This window comes from Penicillium lagena (genome assembly GCF_028827675.1).
Source record: "Penicillium lagena strain IBT 129212 chromosome Unknown utg000003l_segment0_segment0, whole genome shotgun sequence".
Classification (NCBI taxonomy): Eukaryota; Fungi; Ascomycota; class Eurotiomycetes; order Eurotiales; family Aspergillaceae; genus Penicillium; species Penicillium lagena.
Genome location: NW_026623224.1, coordinates 2,286,300 through 2,306,317, shown reverse-complemented (window position 1 = coordinate 2,306,317; position 20,018 = coordinate 2,286,300). Strand labels below are relative to the sequence as shown.

The following is a 20,018-nucleotide window of genomic DNA, read 5'->3' as shown; positions in this document are numbered from 1 at the left end:
AAGATGCGGGTCTCACAGCGTCAACCACTTGCCTGCCTAGGTAAGACCGATGATCACATGAGAAAGAAACTCTGTTGACATTTCCGCAGAATGTTCAAAGCAGAAAAGAAAATGCGACAAAAAGATTCCTTGCTCAAGGTGCCGACAGCGGAATCTTCATTGTTCAAGGGAGGTAGTACAAATTCGCAAAAAAGCCTCGCAAAATGAAGCTGAGATTGGGTTTCTACGCTCCATCGTGGCGGAGCTAGAAGAGTCTCCGCTCGAATCATCGCATTCGACCATTCTAAGATTGAAAGATCGGATTTCTCAACTGCATTCTGGTATTGATCTATTGCAACCAGAGAGCCTCGAGACATCTCCAGAACGAAGCTCATCCACAACACGTGGGAGAAAACCGATACGATTTGATTCGAAAAATGCCGCTTCAATGGAACCAAATTTGTCCCTGCCAACCGCTATTGAGCATCTTGCATGGGGCCGAAATTCCGTCGACTGCTTTCCTCATAGGAAATGTGCATGCCCTTATCAGCGGCATGGTGAACCATTCTTATCCTTGAACAGCCAGTCGTTTCAGTTTTGGGGGTCTGCTCTAATGTCAATTGCCCAAGTCCCGGACACCGCAGTTGCGGAGAAATTGGTGCGATTCCACATCTGCCATCTCGGATGGCATCACAACTGCCTCCATGGCCCAACCTTTCTAGAGCAGTGCCAAGTATTCTGGGCTAGCGGGAGATGCGATCACCCTCTGTGGATAGGACTTTATCTCTCGGTCTTGTCGTCTACGATTTGCTCGATTCAAAATAGCGAACAAGTGAAAGATTCCCTTGGTCTCAATTCCCAGGCTTTGCAATCTTCTAGAGCACTGTTTTTCAGCATGGTCCAAGTTCTGTACAGCTCTGACTTTCTTCAAAATATCTCATTCCACGCCCTGCAAGCCATTGTCATCTCAACCGAGGCAGCTCATATCCTTGGTTTGAGTCAGCTTAACGCAACTTTGTTCAACGCCGCTGTCCGCATCGCCGAATGTCTCGGCGTCCACAAGATTAAGGACCATATAAATTCATCAGCACAAACAGAAGAACAGTGGGCTGAGCGAGTGGAGCGCGAGGTCGGCAAGAGAGTCTGGTGTCAAATGGTCATCCAAGACCATTTTGCCATTCCTTTCACTGATACATACAGCATTTCTCCAGCCCATTTCTCAACAGGTATTCCACTGAATGCAGATGACCATGATCTACTGGGAATGCCAACAAATATTCCAACAGTCAGTTCGTTTGCCCGCGTTCTGGCAAATCTAGCGGCTTTGATGCCAGAGCTAGCCGATGGACTGGGTCCGATGCGACAGCGAAAGCCACTCCAAGAACAGTACCTTCATGTCATGAGAACTGATCAAAAGATGAAGGCTATTGTGAAAGACATACCATCGTTTCTCCTCCGGCCGGATAGGGAGAAAGACGCGCAAGTGCCGTGGTTACCAATAGCTCGAAGAAGTTTTGCAATTACGACGGCCGAGAAGATCATCATGGTCCATCGCCCTTTCCTGTTCCACGCTTTTGTTTCGCGGTTGTATAGCTATACAAGACGTACCTGCGTGGCAGCCGCAACAACAATACTGCGCGAACACGCAAAGCTAACAGAAGATGATAATCCTTCGATTTGGACTCACACGGCATTTTGTATCACTGCAGCGGTTATTCTCTGCTTTGAGTTGAATGCAAATTCAGATACCCCAACCACTACCACTGAAACCTACAAGGCAGCCATAACCGCGGCACGGTCTCGACTTGCGATGCGGGAAGGCGATGTGCTTGCTCACCGAGGCGTTGCGCTAATTGACACTATTTTTTATTCTGAAGATTCAAGCCCAAATACCGACAATTTGATCGATTTCAATCGCGCCTGTGCACAGTTCTCGACTTTGACGCTGAAATCGACTTCTGACGAATTGCCCCTTAACGGGGTATTGGGAGATTCTGTCGGAGATAACATTGAAACCTATGATCATTTGAATCTGGGTACGGATGTCGATTTTGAATTTGATACCTGGTTCAATGGTATTTTCTATGGTGTAGGAGGGTGATCTATAATTGCATATAGAAATTAGCAAATTCAATAGTGTCTCCCTTCAGCTTTCTTATAGTAGCGACAAAGCGAGATCGAATCTGATCAATCCCCAGAGACTAATGTATACAGTCGCCTGAGTCGTTGATTGCGATAGCCACAGAGCCCATGGTCGGATAAACCGTATTCCTGATTGCCTGAGCCTCCCTGAAGTCAATACCAGGGCGATTACTAGCGGGTGTTGAAGAATATTGGTGGATTATTATTGTTGTTAAAGGTGGCTTGTGCATCGAACTGAAACACAAGAATAGATCGGCAAACATGCGGATTCTCTAGGTAGATTACGAGTGGATCTGATAGTGTCCCTTCATATAAAAGAAAATGCAATGTACGCATAACCCATACGGTTGTGCTACTTCCGACTAGTCATGGTTGTAAGAGCGTCTGAATTACAATCTCCGAATTCAAATATCCATATAAGCAGGAATCTTACAGAACGAAAGGCAGCCGTCTGTAGGCGAATTATTTTTATTTTTGCCTCAAACCTGTTTTATCATACATGAGCCCAACCATTCCAGACCAAAACCTGCATTTCGTTAATTAAGCAAAACTCGCCTGGCTCCTCATGTCTCTTGTCTTGCGACTTCCACTTTGAAACGATTCGTTGTATTGCCCAGTCTTCAAATCTAGGCGTTGTAAACAGGCGCCGGAAACGGTTCTCCCACCCAGACAGAAAGATTTCCCGAGGAGAGAGCCATCGTTGTGCTGGGTTGACGGCGGAATACGCGGGGCCACTGTAGCCAACACGTACTTTAGGATTGAGATAGACACCTTTCTTCTTCGAGAGTGGGTTATCCGCATGTACCAGGCAGCATTCGGAACCCTCCACGTGAGAAGCGGCAAGATTATCTGGGACGCCCCGAAATTCCAGAGGGGGATCGGAAACAAATGGACCCACGGGCATGGCAACTGGATACATGGCTAATGTTAGTTTTCTTATTCAATTCAACAGATGCGGGGCGGATATTGCCCCAAGGCAAAACATAGCTGTTTGGGCCTTGAAGAACAAAGAAGACCACTCACCCATGCCATTCCAGCAACTCTTCACGGGGACAGGCGACATGCTTTTCATCGCGGCACGAGATTTTGATGATCGGAAATATGGCCATGTTTGCATCACGTGCTTGTGGCCATCAGAGTCTCGCAATGCAAAGGTGTCATAATAGCGTGGCGGCTTTGAAAAATCCAGCGAGCATGCCGCCGCATACTCACCGTGGTTGGTGTTTAACAGTGTCATCACATCGTCGGTCTGGATTAATTGCGTCGAATTAGATTCATGAACTGTCCGGATAATACCATGCGTGGAGGGATCGAGACGCATACTGTGAATACCACATCATTCAAGAACAATATACGATCGAACGTCACCCCTTCACGTAAGAGGTCATACATCGGTTGCAATGATACATTCCGCAACCGAGAAAGATATGGGATGCGTCGCAATTCTTTCCGTCCTCGCGGCGTGTCAATCCAGCCATGCTCCGCTGGGGGCGCGGCTATTTCGTCTGCATGTGTTACATCTGAAACCGTGATGTTCCGGCGTACACCAATGCGATCTAGCGCACTGTCTAGCTCGAAAAGAGCGGCCTTGGAGTCATCCCAGCTTCCGCTCTCAAAGATACTAACAAAGATATTCTCTGGGCCTATTGTCTCCGCTAGCTTGACCACAGCATCGTTCCAATGATCTCGAAGGACCGGTCCATTGTTCCAGTGGATACTGGCGATGTAAATGCGTTCATGTCTCCTTGAAAGGTCCGGCTGAGCATTATCGGCGTTATACAATCGATGACGAATTAACAGAACTTCGGCTATATTCCATATTGCGATTGTCAGCAGGAGAAACCGGGTGGTGCGAGAACGGAGCAGTCGGCGAAGTATCCGAATAAGGCGATTGATCATAGCGGAATGGCTTCAAGCCAGTCGAAGAGAAAGGTGGACCGAGCGCAACAGGACGTGACAAGTGTCCGCGCGCCTGTGTTTATCCAAGGGACGAGGCTCGGCGGGATCATCCATATGACTAAGTAAAGGCACGTGATCCTCGTGGACTGAGTGATAAATACACTGGGGAGCATTGTACTAGCTTCTGAACATACAAAAGTTGTTTGCGTGTTTAAAAATTTGCCATGTAGTTCCCACTTACGTTCTATTGGACTAAGATACCTAGGTATTAAAAACTCCTCGTATTGGTTCCAAGTGGATCCGCACCATAGCTCGAATGTATTACCGCATTAAGTTAGCCTCCTACCGTTCTCTTGTGATGAGAATAGAAATCATGGCATTTATTTGAGTTCCGCATACCCAGCTGAGAATGGGGGGCCTCAAAGAGCCAAGGTGTGTCTCGCACTGGTTTCCAAGTTTATTCAAGCGCACATATCAACAAAGTAAATGATTCTCCACTCAAGATATATAATGCAGGCCAGACTCCTTTTTTTGCACGAATCTTCGAGTTATTTCATCCTTCAAACATTCAGAACTTTGAGTACTCTGAAATTCTTTACATATTCTTCCGTGTTTCTACCACATCCTCGTTAGCCAAATTGGTCCCTATCTACAACCACTTCAACAGCAGACGGAAAAGAAACAACGACATGTGTCTTACTACTTTCCTCTTCAAAAAGTACAAGGCAAAGCAACGTGAACGAGATAATGCTGAACGAGCGCCGCACCCAGTTGGGATTGAAAAAAAGAACCAGACATCGGTGCCATACCAACAGGGCGTAGGCCAAATTAGTTCAATAACGAAGCCTACATAATGAAAAAGACAACTATGTGAGTATCAATTTGCGTGAACTACGTGAAGAATGGTACTTACAGCTGCTTGCAGGATGTGCATATAGGGCGTGGAAGCTTGTACTGGATACGGCTATAGTTGCGATTTTTTTTTTTTTTGGATAAGGGTGAAGGTTAATTGGGGATTTGTGATTGGGTCATACCATTTACAAAATGTTTGTCTTGTAGTTGTAGCATTATGAAATGTTCATTGATAAGGCTGATTTGTTCCGCTAAGTAAAGTCTTAGCTGGTTTTCCACCCAATGCCTCTAACCCCCCGCAAACCCCATCAAGTTGCGGGGTTATCTAGAAATACGACTACGGAGCGTTCGTACTCCGACAAAAGATGTGCGTGAGATCCATGCACTTCTGTCGGGCGGGCCGACAGAGATGTCTTCCTTGACTAGTTATTGTTGACCCCTATAATATTCAAACCCATTATATCGGACCTACAGCTGGCCTTATAAATATATAAATCCCCGGGTGCACACATAATGTGACACTTAAGATTATTCTATGCTATACGTCGGATAAAACGTGGTTAATAGACAAACTTCCTTTGCCTTAATCTACACCAACGGTTCTGGCCAACAGCAATGGACGCCAATCGCTTTTTGGAAAAACACATTGACCTCGAAGAGATTGACCAGAGCGTTCAAGATATCCTTGATCTTGCCGCAACGGGTCATGACCAAGCCTTATCCCGCAAGTTCAACATATGGAGCATGCTAGCTATGTCATTTTGTGCTCTGGGAACATGGTCAGCCTTTGCACAGGACCTCTCCAGTGGGCTAGTCAATGGGGGCCCTATTGATATCATCTGGGGGGTCTGCCTAGTCAGTATCTGTAACCTTTGCGTTGGCCTTTCATTGGGAGAAATGTGCAGCAGTATGCCGACTACTCTCGGCCAAGCATATTGGACCTATCGATTGTGGGAGGGTCCTTGGGGCAGATTTTGCTCTTACATGTGTGCGTGGATTACTACATTTGGTTGGTGGACGATAACCGCATCGCAAGTTGCATTCATGGGGCAATTCTTGCTGCAAATGAAGGTTATTGTCGACCATGACTGGGCTCCTGCAAATACCGGATATGTCCAGTTTCTCATGTATGTTGGTGTTACGTTGTTTTTCACCTCGGTCAATGTGGTATCGTGCCGTCGGGACTGGTGGCTTCCTTGGCTGAATAACTTCGTGGGCGGCTGTTTCGTCGTCCTGTTTTTTGTCTTCAGCCTTGCCTTGCTCATCGCTGTCGGTGTCCGCTCAGACCTCAAATTCCAACCACCGTCTTTCACTTTTGGCAAGTGGATTAATCTCACCGGCTGGGCTGACGGATTGGTCTTCTTCCTCGGGCTTCTCCAGGGCGCTTATGGACTGACCGCATATGATTCGACTCTACATATGATTGAAGAACTCCCGAGGCCGCGGAAGAACGGCCCCCTGGTCATCAACCTGTCGATTATCATTGGCGGTACATCTGGCATATGCTTCATGATCATCTGCCTATTTTGTATTCAAAACACAGACAAAGTCATCAACCCACCAACAGGGCTGCCTTTTGTTGAATTGATGCTACAGACCGTTGGGTTAAAGGCTACATTGTCTATGATTTCTTTATTCATATTCAATGGGCTCGGTCAAGGCACAGTTATGCTGACGGCTGCTTCTCGACTCACCTGGGGCTTTGCTCGAGATGGGGGGTTGCCATGGAGTGACTACCTCGCTCACATTGATAAGACTTGGAAAGCTCCTGTTCGAGCGCTTTGGGCCCAGGGACTGATCATTTCGCTGGTCGGAGTTCTCTACATGTTTTCGACGACCGTTTTGCAGGCGATATTGAGTGTCAGTACGATCGCGCTGACTATATCTTATACTATTCCGATCCTCACTCTTGTGATTGTGGGTCGTGACAAGTTGCCACCAGCAAGCATTCGCCTTGGCCGCTGGGGACTGCTTATCAATTGGGTCAGTTTGATCTACTGCTCTGTGACCACGGTACTTTTCTTTTTTCCATACTCGCCACGACCTACCGCCTCAGATATGAATTATGCCATTGCCGTTTTCGCCGTTATGATAATAGTGGCAATATTCTTCTGGTTTGTCCGAGGAAAGGAGACATACCTACAGACTAATGCTGCAATACTGGAAATGGAACACGCTCGGCAATTAGAGTCTGTACCGGAGATGCAGATTGGGCTGGAGCCAGAAAATGCGAATCGTGACAAGAAATCTGATTGAGCCCAGTTTCACACTGATAGCCTGGTGTATTTATCACAGATTTCATGAAACTTAACACATACAGTACGTCTCGAAACTGGTGCGACCAGCTACACTCTTCGGTTGATTCTCTAGCCCCAACGCCAAGACACACCAGTTAACATAATACACTGTGCGAAAAGGCAGAAGAGACTAGTTTACATCCAATTTCCTTCTGTGATTAGGGTTGAAAGAGCATAACATTCGGCCTAGCCTGCAACCAATCAATAACATTCGCTCGGTCCTATTCCTGATCGTACACGAAATCCTCGATGAAGATGCAATGCGCGACTCCCTCGATCGACTATCGACTCATTCGACATCAATTGCCTATTCTCGGTGCCCGCATTAAACACATGACCAAAAAAGGCGACTTGGCATCTCAGCTGCCTAAGTCTTTTTCTGCCAACTATCAGTTGTTCGAGTGGTTCCACCAGACGATCAGCATTACCAAGTATACCGACACCACAGTTGTTGCACTGAGCTTGCCACATGCAGTAGTTGATCAGATGGGCTTTGCAACCATGATAAATGCCTAAATAAGTATTGTCAACGGCGAAAGGCCAGCTAAATTTCATGAGCTCGATCCCGGCACACTTGACGGTCCACACGACATCCCACAGAAAGAGTTGCGGAGAAAAAACACCTATCGCATTATAAAAGACCGGAGAGAGTGGCAGCAGTTATGAGTTTCTTACCAGAGCTCATCATTCACCACCAAGAAATTCGGCGAACGCTATTTCTACCGCTAAAGATGATCGAAGACCTGCAGGAACACCACACCCACATCCTGGAGAGTTGAAGTGCAGAATCAATGCAGGAAGTCGGAAACACTGACAGTGATGCACTGGCTCGCATTCACGATCTTGGGAACAAGTACTGAGAGGCCCAGGTTGAGAACGACGGCGCCATGTCTAAACTGCTTGCTCAGAAGGCACGTACTCACGACATCGAGCAGAACAGGGATTAATTTGCCCGACTTCTTCTTCTTTAAGAAATATACTGCCGCTGAGTTTAATTACGAGATCTACGACAAGGAACTGATGGCAATTGTCCGCTGCTTTGAGGAGTGGCTCCCTGAACTAGAAGGAACCCCGTCGCCTGTGTGACCTCGCCAGATTCTCGAGGGTCCTCTCAAGCTCCGGTGTTTGACTTGTTTGCATTGCTATGGAAATTTGTAGTTGCCTTGGATCGCTAATTCAATTACAAGACGGAGCGACGTATTATGATTAGAGCAAGTCACTGTATTTATACTGATACAGGAATATTGATATTCCTGGGTCCATTCCTACTAATAAACTAGTGGGTCTTGGCATTAGGATTCGAGAAACAATGAAAGAGTGTAGGTAGTGGCACTGGTTTCGAGACGCACTGTACATGATCTGTTTGATGTTCACATATGGGCTATCACGGTAAGAAACTTAAGACCGGAAACAAAGCTCCAGTACCAAGCCCTTGGACTACGCAAAGAGCCACGTGAAGGAGGACCGACAGAAAAAACTAACAATAACAATTAAATCGCTTCTTCTAGGTAATAAATGTCAATATATCCTATTGTGAGGTTTCGTGACCTTTCGATCCTTATTGCCTGGGTATTATAAGAGGAACTTTAGTGTATTCTCGAAACTGTCGGGAGCCCCGACACAATTGCACAAACAGCACGAAACATTTTTAATTCGGACATGCCGAACCAAAAAAACTCTAATTACTGCCTTTAAGTGGAAATGAACTTGGTTCGGATTGATATTTGGTAATATTGTCCTCTCTGGCTGGCGTTCGGTCACTTCCGTCTTTGAACATCGAAGGTATAAAAGAGGTCCTATCCATTGGCCTCTCATTGAAATGGCCCAAACCGACTTGCAATTGGCTTTATTAGTGTGACAAAAAGAAATGACCAACTCGCAAGCCAACCAAATCACCTGCGGTTGCAGTATCAGGGCGCAACCACCCGAAGTTGACTCAACGCACCCTTTAGGTAACCTACACCCATCTCGCGCAGATTAATCAGTCAAGGGTCTCATTGTTGGCACAGATCCATTGTCAGCTGCCGAAATCTCAGCCACAGCAGCCCTCATCCGCGCCTCCGCCCAGACAGTGCTCAAGTTCAATAGCATCACGCTCCTCGAACCACCGAAAGCTGAATATGTCGCTTTCCGTGACTTTGGCGGACCGCGTCCAACCCGGCGTTCTTTGTCTATTATCATCTCCCGTGCCACGCAGCATGTATCAGAAGCCATTGTCAATCTAGATACGCACAGAATTGATTCTTGGAAGAACCTTAAGGACGTCATGCCTATTTTAACCCTGGAAGATCTGGACGTAATCGAACGAATCGCCAGAGTTCACCCGAAAGTCATAGAGGCATGCAGAGGCCTAGGAATTACGGATATGTCGAAAGTTTTCTTTGACGGATGGGCGATTGGGGTAGATGAGCGCTGGGGTTTCGAGAGGAGGCTTCAGCAGGCGCTTCCGTACTATCGTGCATCACCGTCGGACAATCAATACGCCCACCCGCTGGACTTTATCGTTATTGCAGATACAGAGCGCGAAGAGGTTCTTTCAGTGGATATCCGGACCGTCAATGGCGAGCGCACTCCTATTTCCATGGAAGGACACAACTATCTCCCGGAGTTAGTGGATCGGAACATCTATCAGCACAACCTCCTCAAGCCGATTCACATTACCCAGCCTCAAGGGGTTTCTTTCACCATGCGCGGAAGGGAAATCCAATGGGCCAACTTGAAGATGCATATTGGCTTCAACTACCGGGAGGGCCTGGTCCTGTCTGACATCCGTATGCGGGATCCGCACGAGGCGCATGGAAATGGCGGCAACTACCGCAGCATATTCAACAGACTAAGCGTTGTCGAAATGTTCGTCCCATATGGGTCGCCCAAAACACCACATCATAAGAAACATGCATTCGACATCGGAGAATATGGCGCAGGCTTCATGACCAATTCTCTCAAACTCGGCTGTGACTGCAAAGGCGCGATTCACTATTTAGACGCCGTCCTGAATTCGGGCAACGGTGCACCGCTCCTCATCGAAAATGCGGTGTGTATCCACGAGGAGGATAACGGGATTTTGTACAAACATACCGATTTCCGTGATGGTCGCGTTGTTTCAGCACGCGATCGAAAGTTGGTCATTTCACAGATCCTGACTGCGGCAAACTACGAGTATGCCTTCTATCACACATTTACTCTAGATGGCACATACAAGCTCGAAGTCAAATTGACAGGCATGTTGAATACGTACTGCCTCCACCCAAGCGAAGAATCGGCTCCCTATGGCACGGAGGTGGCGAATCGGCTTGATGCCCAAAATCATCAACATATTTTCTCCCTGCGCGTCGACCCAGAGATTAATGGTCCAAATAATAGTGTCATGCAAAACGATGCAGTTGCTGCTGGTGTTCCAACTGATCAAAACCCATATGGTAACGGATTCGTTGCTAAGAAGACCCTATTTAAAACATCCACCGATGGCGCGGCCAGCTATTGCCACGAGACCTCCCGAACCTGGGACATTATCAATCCCAGCAAGATCAGCCCAATCTCCAAGAAACCGGTTGGGTATAAAATCGTGAACACGCAGTGTCCAGCACTCCTAGCGAGGCCAGATAGTATCTTCGCTAAAAGAGGCGCATTCGCCCAAAAGGCCCTCTGGGTGCTTCCCTATCGAGACTATGAACTCTTTCCCGCGGGGGATTACGTGTGTCAGTCCAGTGGACAGCATCATCCCGACAACCTCACAATTACCGACTGGGTTGCGCGCAACGAGTCGATTGACAATACCGATATCGTCTGCTATGTCCAATTTGGGCTTACGCATTTCCCGCGCATGGAGGACTTTCCCATTATGCCGGCTGAGCCAGTCAGTGTGATGATACGGGCATCGAATTTCTTTGAAAAGAATCCTGCGCTCTGGGTGCCGCCTTCTGAGCTTGCCCGGGATGCTTCTTCAGCCGAAGCTTTTGATGGCAAAACGGGGCACGCTGATCAGACTGCGAATTCTTTGTTGCCAAAGCTGTAAATACAAGCGCGAGATTATTTATTTGGTCTTTAGTTGTAGTATGGTTTTGTCATCTGGTTGGGCCTCTCAAATTCTACATTTTCCAGATTTGATGGCAAGTGCAAATAAATATTCCATCTTGCTAGAGAGTCTAGTAACCTAGTACCAGGACAGTATATAGAATATAAAGAGAGCCAAAAAGCACCCCTAACGGCTCTCTTCACCTGCCTGATTCAATGGCAGCTACATCAAGGAAGCCTAGCCTTCTTTAAATCAAGTCACGTTATATGCTTTAAAGCACAATGGATAGGCCAATCATAGACGAAGCCATTTTTCGTATAACGCTCACAACTTTATGAATAAATCCACATCCTCGACATAGAAGCATATTATTACGATGACATGAACCTGTGTTCTTCGGTGGATCCGATCTCCGAGCTTATTGTAGTGGATCGGACTATCCGAAAGGTTCAAGTAACTACCCACGCCCAACTAACTATAGGTGAATCATTTTCTAACTATTGGGGTGGCAAGTCAGAAAAAAAATACTCTGAGATATACCAACTCTCGGCTCAGCTCCCTCTCCCAATAGCGACTCGCCTCAGTTGCTCCTTTGGACATTCCTGTCTACGATTCGAGAACAACCCGTACCCCTTCTTCTTTCATACATTATTATTATCCCTTTATCCATAATCTTCTCTTTGTCTGCTTTGCTGCTTATTGATTCCTATTGCTTCGCCATAACCGCGATCATGCCGTTCCTCTGGCTATACAGAACCGGCACACACGGTCGAGGATAACGATCAAAAATCGAGTCGGGAGAGAACCATGCTTTCATGTCCCATTTCATGCAATCTCCGAAAATATGTACATACTAACCATCGCCACCGCAAGCACGCTGAATCAAAACCCTCTCTCCCCAGCCTCACAAACCGCCACACCGTCCATCCACTGGGATCGCAACATGACCTGCGCCGTGATGCGCCTGCGCGGATTCGGATGCAGCATTGCATAGAGAGCATTTCGTCGTCTCTGTGAACAAACAACCCCAAAGTTAGCAATTTTTTTACTTTTACTTCATCCCATCTTTCGTTCGAAACATACCTTTCCCAACGCCTCAATCGGCGAATACCCATCCTCATCACTCCGGCAGCGAATATACTCCAAATATCGACCGTCCTCGCTGCCAGGACGCGCGCTGTGCCATAGCAGACGTCCTTTGACGAGTGTCATGTAGATCATAGCTGTGGCCCATATATCGGCCGGGCGGGGGTCTGGTGGTGATGGTTGTTCATCGTCGTCTTCGGAGGTGGACGGGGTAGAGCTTTTTCTGTGGAAAGGGGGGTGATGAGGTTTATGATGGCGGTGGTTAAATGCTTCAGGAGGGATGTAAGGGAGACTCAGGCCGGGGATGGAGGCTGTTGATGTGTTTGAGATCCAGGCTGGGATTTTGGAGGAAAAATTCGAGTGAGAACTGGAAGAGGGTGTTGCGCGGTAGAATGGAGAAAAAAGCCAGGGTAGAGAGAAGGACCAGGATGCTGGGGGGGAAGGGTGTGGATGATGGTCTTTTGGTTCTGCTGCTGGTACAGAACACTCAGCCCATAGTCGTCGAATATGGCCATCGCCGAATCCAGCGAGTTTCACTGCACCGCGGGTTGTGAGGAGGACTGTCTCTAGGCGCAGATCACGATGGGCGACGTCGTGCTTATGCAAGAATGCCAACGCGCGCAGGATCTGTGCAATGATACAGTCCGTCTCGGTGGTTGGGAGCGGGCTGTTGCGAGACAGGAGAGTGCGCAGGTCGCCACCGGCACAGTAGGGCATGACCAGACAGAGCTCGCCGCGTTCATTCTGGAGGAGATCGAGGATCGGAAGGATATTTGGATGGTGCGGGTGTGCATCATTGAGCGAGGAAGGCGATGTTATTATGCGTGTGCTGTTGTTGCTGTTGCTCGTGGAATCCGAGCTAACGATCGAGTGGCGATATACCTTGATGGCGAGCAGCTGTCTGGACTGGAATCCTGGGGTCGCTTTGCGTTCATGTAAACGCACTGTGCTGTTTGTACCGTAGTGGATGATCTCCAGACAGCGGGAATATCGGTCTGTGAATGATGTGGGAGGCTGGGTATTATTGGCTGTGGTAGATGATGTCGAGATCAAAGGCTCGCGGCTTGTTGAGACCGAGGATAGGGGAGGTTGGTCGTGCTTGAAGACTGGCCAGGCGTGGCGAGCCAGGTTGTTGTAGGCATCATTCATCGTCTCGGTATAGTTGACATCGTGAGCATCATGAGACAGCTTGCCTCGGTCGAGATGATGGCGATGGCCATCTCCCCGAACCGCCACGGCTGCCCGACCGTCGGGGTGACTGTGACGACGCCCGTAGGTCATGGACCGCTACAGAGTGAGGAGAAATAGAGAATAATCAAGTCGTGAGGTATAACCTGCGGGAGGTGTAAGGCTCCCTTTTATTTATAGCGAGAGTTTGCCTCCCCCTCGTACAGTTTCCTTTTAAGATGAGGATGATTACTACTACTATTATTATTACTCTGCATCCTCCTAGTTACTCCTCTCTTGCGGTATAAATTCAACAAAAGAAAAGACAGATCGCGAGATCTCGACGACTATACTGGGCTTTGCCAGGGGAGAATCCACCGCCTCGTCGCATGGGATGGGGGTTGAGGTAGACGCACTGTGATTGGGCCGAGCAAAGCGCTCACGATGATCGCTACGCCAATTTGCATCAGCGGGAACTGAGGGATTTATTTTTTTTTTCAGTCATGGACGCCATTACCGCAGAGGAAGGTAGGAGGAGGCCGAAATTGGAGAGCCTACCCGGCTGTGTCACTGCCACTCGTTTGTCTGGTGAGGAAAAATCGCGCACGCGTTTGGACCCGAAATTTGGCTGCTGGGCCGGTCGCTGCTTCCGGGCTGTTTCTGGCTTGCCGGTAGATAAAATTTTGCCTGCGCCATTTTGTTGTTTCTATTAGCAGACCGAAACCGATTTTTTCTCTCTCTTTTTTTTTTTTCTTTGCCGCGCAGAATTCTTCCCAGGGAACTGACTGAGTCCGGAGACCAAGGGAAAATTTTAGGGCTGGACGATTCGATTCCGGACGTCACGTCAGGTTTTTAGGAGGACTATAATTGGTCGGAGCATACTTTAAGCTGGCAGTAGTGGTGGGTGTGGGGCTTAGGGGCGGTAATGTGACAATACACCAATACCAAACTACAGAGCATTGCCTCACAATGACTGTATCAGGTACATGCAATCACGATGTACCTGGCCGAGGCGACTATGACATGATCCACCTGCGCATGCTTTTACTACGGTGGTTTGGAGTTTCCTAAATCATCTTGGCCGGTGGATTAGCTCATTCTGAGCCACCTGGATCAGGTCTAGCTGGTAGGCCCTTCAGCTTCTACATAAAACCCAGAGGTCGCACTGTCCCAGGGCCACTCGCTTCCTTCTTCTTCTGCTTTTTAGTCCTATCTTCCCTCTTGTTCCCTCGTGCTCTTCCTCGGTGTCTTGCGGTCTGCACTTCGTGTCATTCCTGTACTCCTCTGACAGCCGTCACCATGGACCCCAAGAGTATTGAAAGCAAGTCGGACCACGAGGTGGAGTCCGAGAGCGATCAGCTCAAGGACGATAGCGACCGCACTGGGCGCACCATGCGCATTACCTGGGAGGGAGAGTCCAACACTGCCGATGGCATGCGCTCCATCTACTCGCCGCCTACCTTTGAGCGTACTCGTTCGTTTGGACGCGCGCGTTCCATGAGCCGCGATAGCAGCCGCAGCGGCAACCAGAACACTGCGGCCGCCAACGCCGGTATCCCCATCGAGTTTCGCACCCTCTCCATCCAGGTCACCGAGTCCAAGACCGTCCCCAAGGCCGCCGTCGAAGCTCCGAAGAAAGAGAAGCAGCCAAACGCCGACTACTTCGAGAGCCTCGACTTCCACAACCTGTCATCCGAGAAGCTCTTGCAGGAGTTCAACGTCGACCAGCGCACGGGACTGAGCGACTCTGCTGCTGCTCTGCGCCTCCAACGCGATGGCAGAAACGTCATCAGCCACCACCGCGAGAACTACCTGAAGAAGATCTTCTGGTATGTCTTTGGTGGTTTCTGCTCCGTCCTGTGGGTGGGCGTTGTCATCTTCTTCGTCTGCTGGAAGCCTCTCAGCAACCCGCCATCGCCCTCCAACCTCGCCATGGCCATTCTAGTCATCATCGTCATCACACTGCAGGCGAGCTTCTCTGCATTCCAGGACTGGTCGACCAAGCGTGTCATGAACTCCATCTTAGATCTGCTCCCCTCGGAGGCTCTGGTCTGGCGGGAAGGAAAGCAGATCCGCCTTCCTGCTACGGAGCTTGTCACTGGTGATATTGTTCAGATCGTGGTTGGAAACAAGGTCCCAGCAGACATGCGTCTGCTGCAAACCTCGGGCGATGTCCGCTTTGACCGCGCCATTCTGACCGGCGAGGCGGAAGAGATCGAGGGCGCTACCGAATGCACCGATCCCAACTTCCTTGAGACCCGCAACATTGCCCTGATGGGAACGCTCGTGACAAATGGCAACGCCATCGGTGTTGTCGTTCTCACCGGAAGTAGCTCTGTCATGGGACGCATTGCCAAGATCACGTCCGGAGTTAAGCCGAAAACCACTCTGATCCAGAGGGAAATCAATCGTTTTGTGGCTATCATTATCGCTCTCACTCTTGTCCTGGCCTTGACCATCCTCTTTACTTGGGTGGGTTGGCTCCGTGTGGACCACCCGACCTACATGAGTGTGGTCGCCATGCTGAACAATGTCATGGGCTGTGTCGTCGCTTTCATTCCCGAGGGTATGCCGGTCGGTGTCGCGTTGACCCTCATGATGGTCGCCCGTCGCATGAAGCAGTGCAACATTCTGCCCAAGGGACTGTCTACTGTCGAGACACTCGGTTGCGTGAATGTCATTTGCTCCGACAAAACCGGAACATTGACTCAAAACCGCATGCATGTCAAGTCGCTCGGCGCCGTGGACCAGGAGTACAATCTGGAGGATCTATACCCCGGGGAATTCGGCACGACCGACATCCCGGAGGGGCTTTGGAACCTGCTGCGCGCCTCGGTGCTCTGCAACGACGCTTTCTTCGACCCAGCCACTTTAAACCTGCCGGTCCATGACCGCATCGTCAACGGCAATGCTACGGATGCTGCCGTGCTGCGCTTGGCTGACACCGTAGGCGCCGCCTCAGCCAAGAATCTCGCACCCTACGAGCGTATCCACCAGATTCCGTTCAACTCGAAGAACAAGTGGATGCTCACCATGCACCATGATCCCAATTCATCCAAGGGGTACCAGGTCTACGTCAAGGGTGCGCCCGATGTGCTCCTGGACCGTTGCTCGGGCTACTGGTCTGCCATCCACAACGAGATCCGTCCGCTGGACGAACAGGCCCGCCAGAAGTTCTCCGAGTTCCAGGCCAAGCTCTCCCGGCGTGCGGAGCGTGTCATCGTACTTTGCCAGCGCCACTACGAGCCCAAGGCCGAGCCGGGCTCCAACGACTTCAGTGACGAGATCATGGCCTCTGGTGTGAAGGACCTGACTGTTTTGGGTATCTTCGGTATCATCGACCCGCCTCGCGCGGAGACCGCTGATACTGTGGCTGCGTGCCGGCGTGCGGGCATCCGTTTCTTCATGGTTACTGGTGATTTCGGTCTTACTGCGTCGGCTATTGCTCGTGATATCGGTATCTATGACGGAGCGGCTGAGCCGGACACCATCGACGATGTGCGCGCAGCCTCTTCTGATCCAGTGGATGAAAAGGTGATGGATGAAAAGGTGCTGGATGAAAAGAATCTTCGCTCGCGCCACAGCCTGCTTCTCGAAGGATCTACTCTCTCCTCGTTGACAGCGGAGGCATGGGAGACTGTCTGTGGGTATGACGAGATTGTCTTCGCACGCACTAGTCCCGAGCAGAAACTGCGGATCGTGTCTGAGCTCCAAAGCCGTGGCAACTTTGTCGCTGTGACGGGTGATGGCGTGAACGATGCCCCTGCGCTGCGGGCAGCGGATGTGGGCATTGCCATCGGTGGCGGCAGCGACGTCGCCATCGAGGCCGCCGACTTGGTGTTACTGGACCGGTTCGATTCGATCGTCGAAGCCATCCGTCTCGGCAGGCTGGTCTTCCAAAACTTGCAGAAGGTCATCGCCTACCTACTGCCGGCCGGCAGTTGGTCTGAGATCTGGCCTGTGATTTTCAACGTCTTCTTCGGTGTTCCACTGCCACTCAGCTCATTCCTCATGATCATTATCTGCGTGTTCACGGACCTCTTTTTGTCCCTGTCCCTGATCATGGAAAAAGAAGAATTCGACCTTCTCAGCTTGCCACCACGCCGCCCTCGCAAAGACCACCTAATCAACCTCCGCATCTACGCCCAGGCCTACGGCTTCATCGGCGTCATGGAAACAATCTGCGCCCACTCCATGTTCTTCCTCTACATGTACCGCAAAGCCGGCATCCCGGTCTCCTCCCTCTTCTTCGCCTTCCAGAATTACTCCGCCGGCTTCTACGGCTACACCGAGGACCAGCTCACGCACTTCAACAATACCGGCCAGTGCGTCTACTTCGTGACGCTTGTCATCCTGCAATGGGGCAACATCCTCTCCGTCCGCAGCAAGCGCATGTCCCTCCTACAAGCCGACCCTATCCGTCCTGCACGCCGCAACCCATGGCTTCCCCTCGCTATGCTCGTCTCCCTCTGCATTGCCATCTTCGTCACCGAGGTTCCCGGTCTGCAGAGTCTCTTCGGCACCGCCTCTGTTCCCATTGAGTTCTGGCTCATCCCGCTCGGTCTGGCACTGGGTATTCTTTGCATGGATGAGCTACGCAAAGTGGTCGTTCGTCTGTTTCCCAAGGGCCCTATCGCTTACATCTCATGGTAGTGGTAATCGTGCCTCCACAAACAATGGTGCCGAGCGAGGTAGAAGTTATGACGGGGGTGGTTTGCTGCTGTGCTGGTGTCTTTTGCCCCTGTTTTGATAAGCGGAGTTTATTTTCCTTTATTTGCTGTGGTGGTTATCTGGCATGGCTATGCCTTTTCTTTTTCTCATGATTCTTCCTAACGGATATCTTGTATGGTTTGTGGGGAGGCTTAGATGGCCGATTGATATGGATGACAACAACTCATAGACTTATGATGATGATGATTCCCAATAAAGCATACTTCTTCCTATGTGTACGTTCTTCTACAAATAAAGAAATACAATTAGAGAATTAAAAGCAAACCTAACTCAGACCGATCCCGCCCCCATCCACGACACCGTCTGCCATTAAGATACTGATTCGCCACCCAAAACAAAACAGCACTACGTAGCCATATTTGATCACGGCTCAGTCTCGCAGTGGTGACTTTATTCTCATATTTCCCCTTAATAATAGAGTCGATATAATCACTTACTCTACAAATTAGGATAGCTGTCGATATACCGGATGTTAAGTGAGATCAAAGCAGAATTTGTTGAAGCCAGAATTCATAGGCAGAATATAATACGCAGTTTTACAACTCTTCCAGGGATCCAAAGAGTTTGACTTGAAAAAATGTTCATATATAAGCCATGAATCTACAACTTGGCCTTCAAGGCCTCGCCTACTGGCGCCACCTCCACCATCATCTTGCCCGTATTTGCACCTTTGTAGAGGTCCACGAGAGCTTGCGGTGCTGACTTGAGCCCACCGGGCACGATATGTTCCTTGCGTTGGAGTTTCCCTTGAGCCAACCAGGAGGCCAGCTCCTTCAGTGCGGCCGGGTATTTTTTGGCATAGTCGAAGACAATGAAGCCTTTCATCGTGACACGTTGCGACTGCGACCTTGTTAGCTGCGAAGAATATCCAAGTATTGATTCAGCGACGAAACTTACAATGACATTCATGAAGCTGGCCGGGCCCTGCGGCTTCGCAGCGTTGTACTGACTGATGGCGCCGCAGATGACGAATCGCGAATCCCGATTCGCGCGAGCCAAGCAAGCATCGAGGATGTCGCCACCGGTATTATCGAAGAACACATCGATGTACTCGGGCGTCGCCTCCTTAAGTTGCTTGCGCCAATCGGCATCCTTATAGTTGACTGCCGCATCGAAGCCCAGCTCGCGAACTAGGAACTCACACTTGTCTTTACTACCCGCCAGCCCAACAACGCGCTTGGCGCCCTTGATGCGCGCAATTTGACCGGCAACCATACCTGTTGCCCCCGCCGCGCCAGAGACAACGACGGTATCGCCCGCGCGCGGCTGGCCAACTTCCAGCATACCGAAATAAGCCGTCAGCCCCGTCATTCCCAGCACCGACATTGCGTCCGTCGGACGCCCGCCCGGCGGGACGATGATCTTCTCTGCTTCTTTCGCGCTTAGCAACGCGTACTCCTGCCACCCGGAGTATGCGACCACCCAGTCACCAACCCGGTACTCAGAGGACAGCTTGTTGCCCACGCCCACGACCTGCGCGATGCTCTGTCCGCGCATGACGGCGCCGCGCTCCACGGGTGCAATGTAGGAGCGTTTGGCGGTTAGCCATTGGCGCATGGCCGGGTCGAGGGAGAGGTAGTGCACGCGCACGAGCACCTTGTCGGCGGGGACATGGTCTGGTTGGGGCACGGTGTGTAGGCGGAAGGTCCCTGAGCTGAGCGAGGGGTCGATGGCCGGGGCCGGCGGGGTGTTGTAGATGACTTGTTTGTAGGACATGACGGTGTGTGAGGGTGGAAAGGAGGGAGAGGGAAAGGAGGATCAGAGAAAAGACATCGTTGTAGGCCGAGGAGGAGAAGGACCGGAGCTGGCCCAATTGGGGAAAAGGTCCTTGGATGGACCTCGGCTCAGAG

At 50.0% G+C, this 20,018-nt stretch overlaps 7 protein-coding genes across 7 annotated transcripts; 4 read left to right on the top strand and 3 right to left on the bottom strand.

Moving 5' to 3' along the window:
- Positions 1–427: 427 nt before the first annotated feature.
- On the top strand, positions 428–2,080 carry N7510_006109 (fungal specific transcription factor domain-containing protein; the record flags this gene model as incomplete). Its single annotated transcript, XM_056978035.1, has 1 exon — positions 428–2,080. One exon carries the CDS (start codon positions 428–430, stop codon positions 2,078–2,080), a length of 1,653 nt encoding a protein of 550 aa, XP_056834067.1.
- Positions 2,081–2,614: 534 nt separating this feature from the next.
- N7510_006108 (glycosyltransferase family 69 protein) lies at positions 2,615–4,020 on the bottom strand (the record flags this gene model as incomplete). Its single annotated transcript, XM_056978034.1, has 3 exons — positions 2,615–3,030; positions 3,145–3,370; positions 3,445–4,020. 3 exons carry the CDS (start codon positions 4,018–4,020, stop codon positions 2,615–2,617), a joined length of 1,218 nt encoding a protein of 405 aa, XP_056834066.1.
- Positions 4,021–5,487: 1,467 nt separating this feature from the next.
- Positions 5,488–7,128, top strand: N7510_006107 (amino acid permease family protein; the record flags this gene model as incomplete). The annotated part of the gene is made up of 1 exon (XM_056978033.1): positions 5,488–7,128. The coding sequence occupies one exon, from the start codon at positions 5,488–5,490 to the stop codon at positions 7,126–7,128; it is 1,641 nt and encodes a 546-aa protein (XP_056834065.1).
- Positions 7,129–9,036: 1,908 nt separating this feature from the next.
- Positions 9,037–11,184, top strand: N7510_006106 (uncharacterized protein; the record flags this gene model as incomplete). Its single annotated transcript, XM_056978032.1, has 2 exons — positions 9,037–9,121; positions 9,179–11,184. 2 exons carry the CDS (start codon positions 9,037–9,039, stop codon positions 11,182–11,184), a joined length of 2,091 nt encoding a protein of 696 aa, XP_056834064.1.
- Positions 11,185–12,240: 1,056 nt separating this feature from the next.
- Positions 12,241–13,551, bottom strand: N7510_006105 (uncharacterized protein; the record flags this gene model as incomplete). The annotated part of the gene is made up of 1 exon (XM_056978031.1): positions 12,241–13,551. One exon carries the CDS (start codon positions 13,549–13,551, stop codon positions 12,241–12,243), a length of 1,311 nt encoding a protein of 436 aa, XP_056834063.1.
- A 1,185-nt stretch (positions 13,552–14,736) lies between these two features.
- On the top strand, positions 14,737–18,090 carry N7510_006104 (cation-translocating P-type ATPase; the record flags this gene model as incomplete). The annotated part of the gene is made up of 1 exon (XM_056978030.1): positions 14,737–18,090. One exon carries the CDS (start codon positions 14,737–14,739, stop codon positions 18,088–18,090), a length of 3,354 nt encoding a protein of 1,117 aa, XP_056834062.1.
- A 678-nt stretch (positions 18,091–18,768) lies between these two features.
- On the bottom strand, positions 18,769–19,884 carry N7510_006103 (NADP-dependent oxidoreductase; the record flags this gene model as incomplete). The annotated part of the gene is made up of 1 exon (XM_056978029.1): positions 18,769–19,884. The coding sequence occupies one exon, from the start codon at positions 19,882–19,884 to the stop codon at positions 18,769–18,771; it is 1,116 nt and encodes a 371-aa protein (XP_056834061.1).
- Between the last annotated feature and the right edge of the window lie 134 nt (positions 19,885–20,018).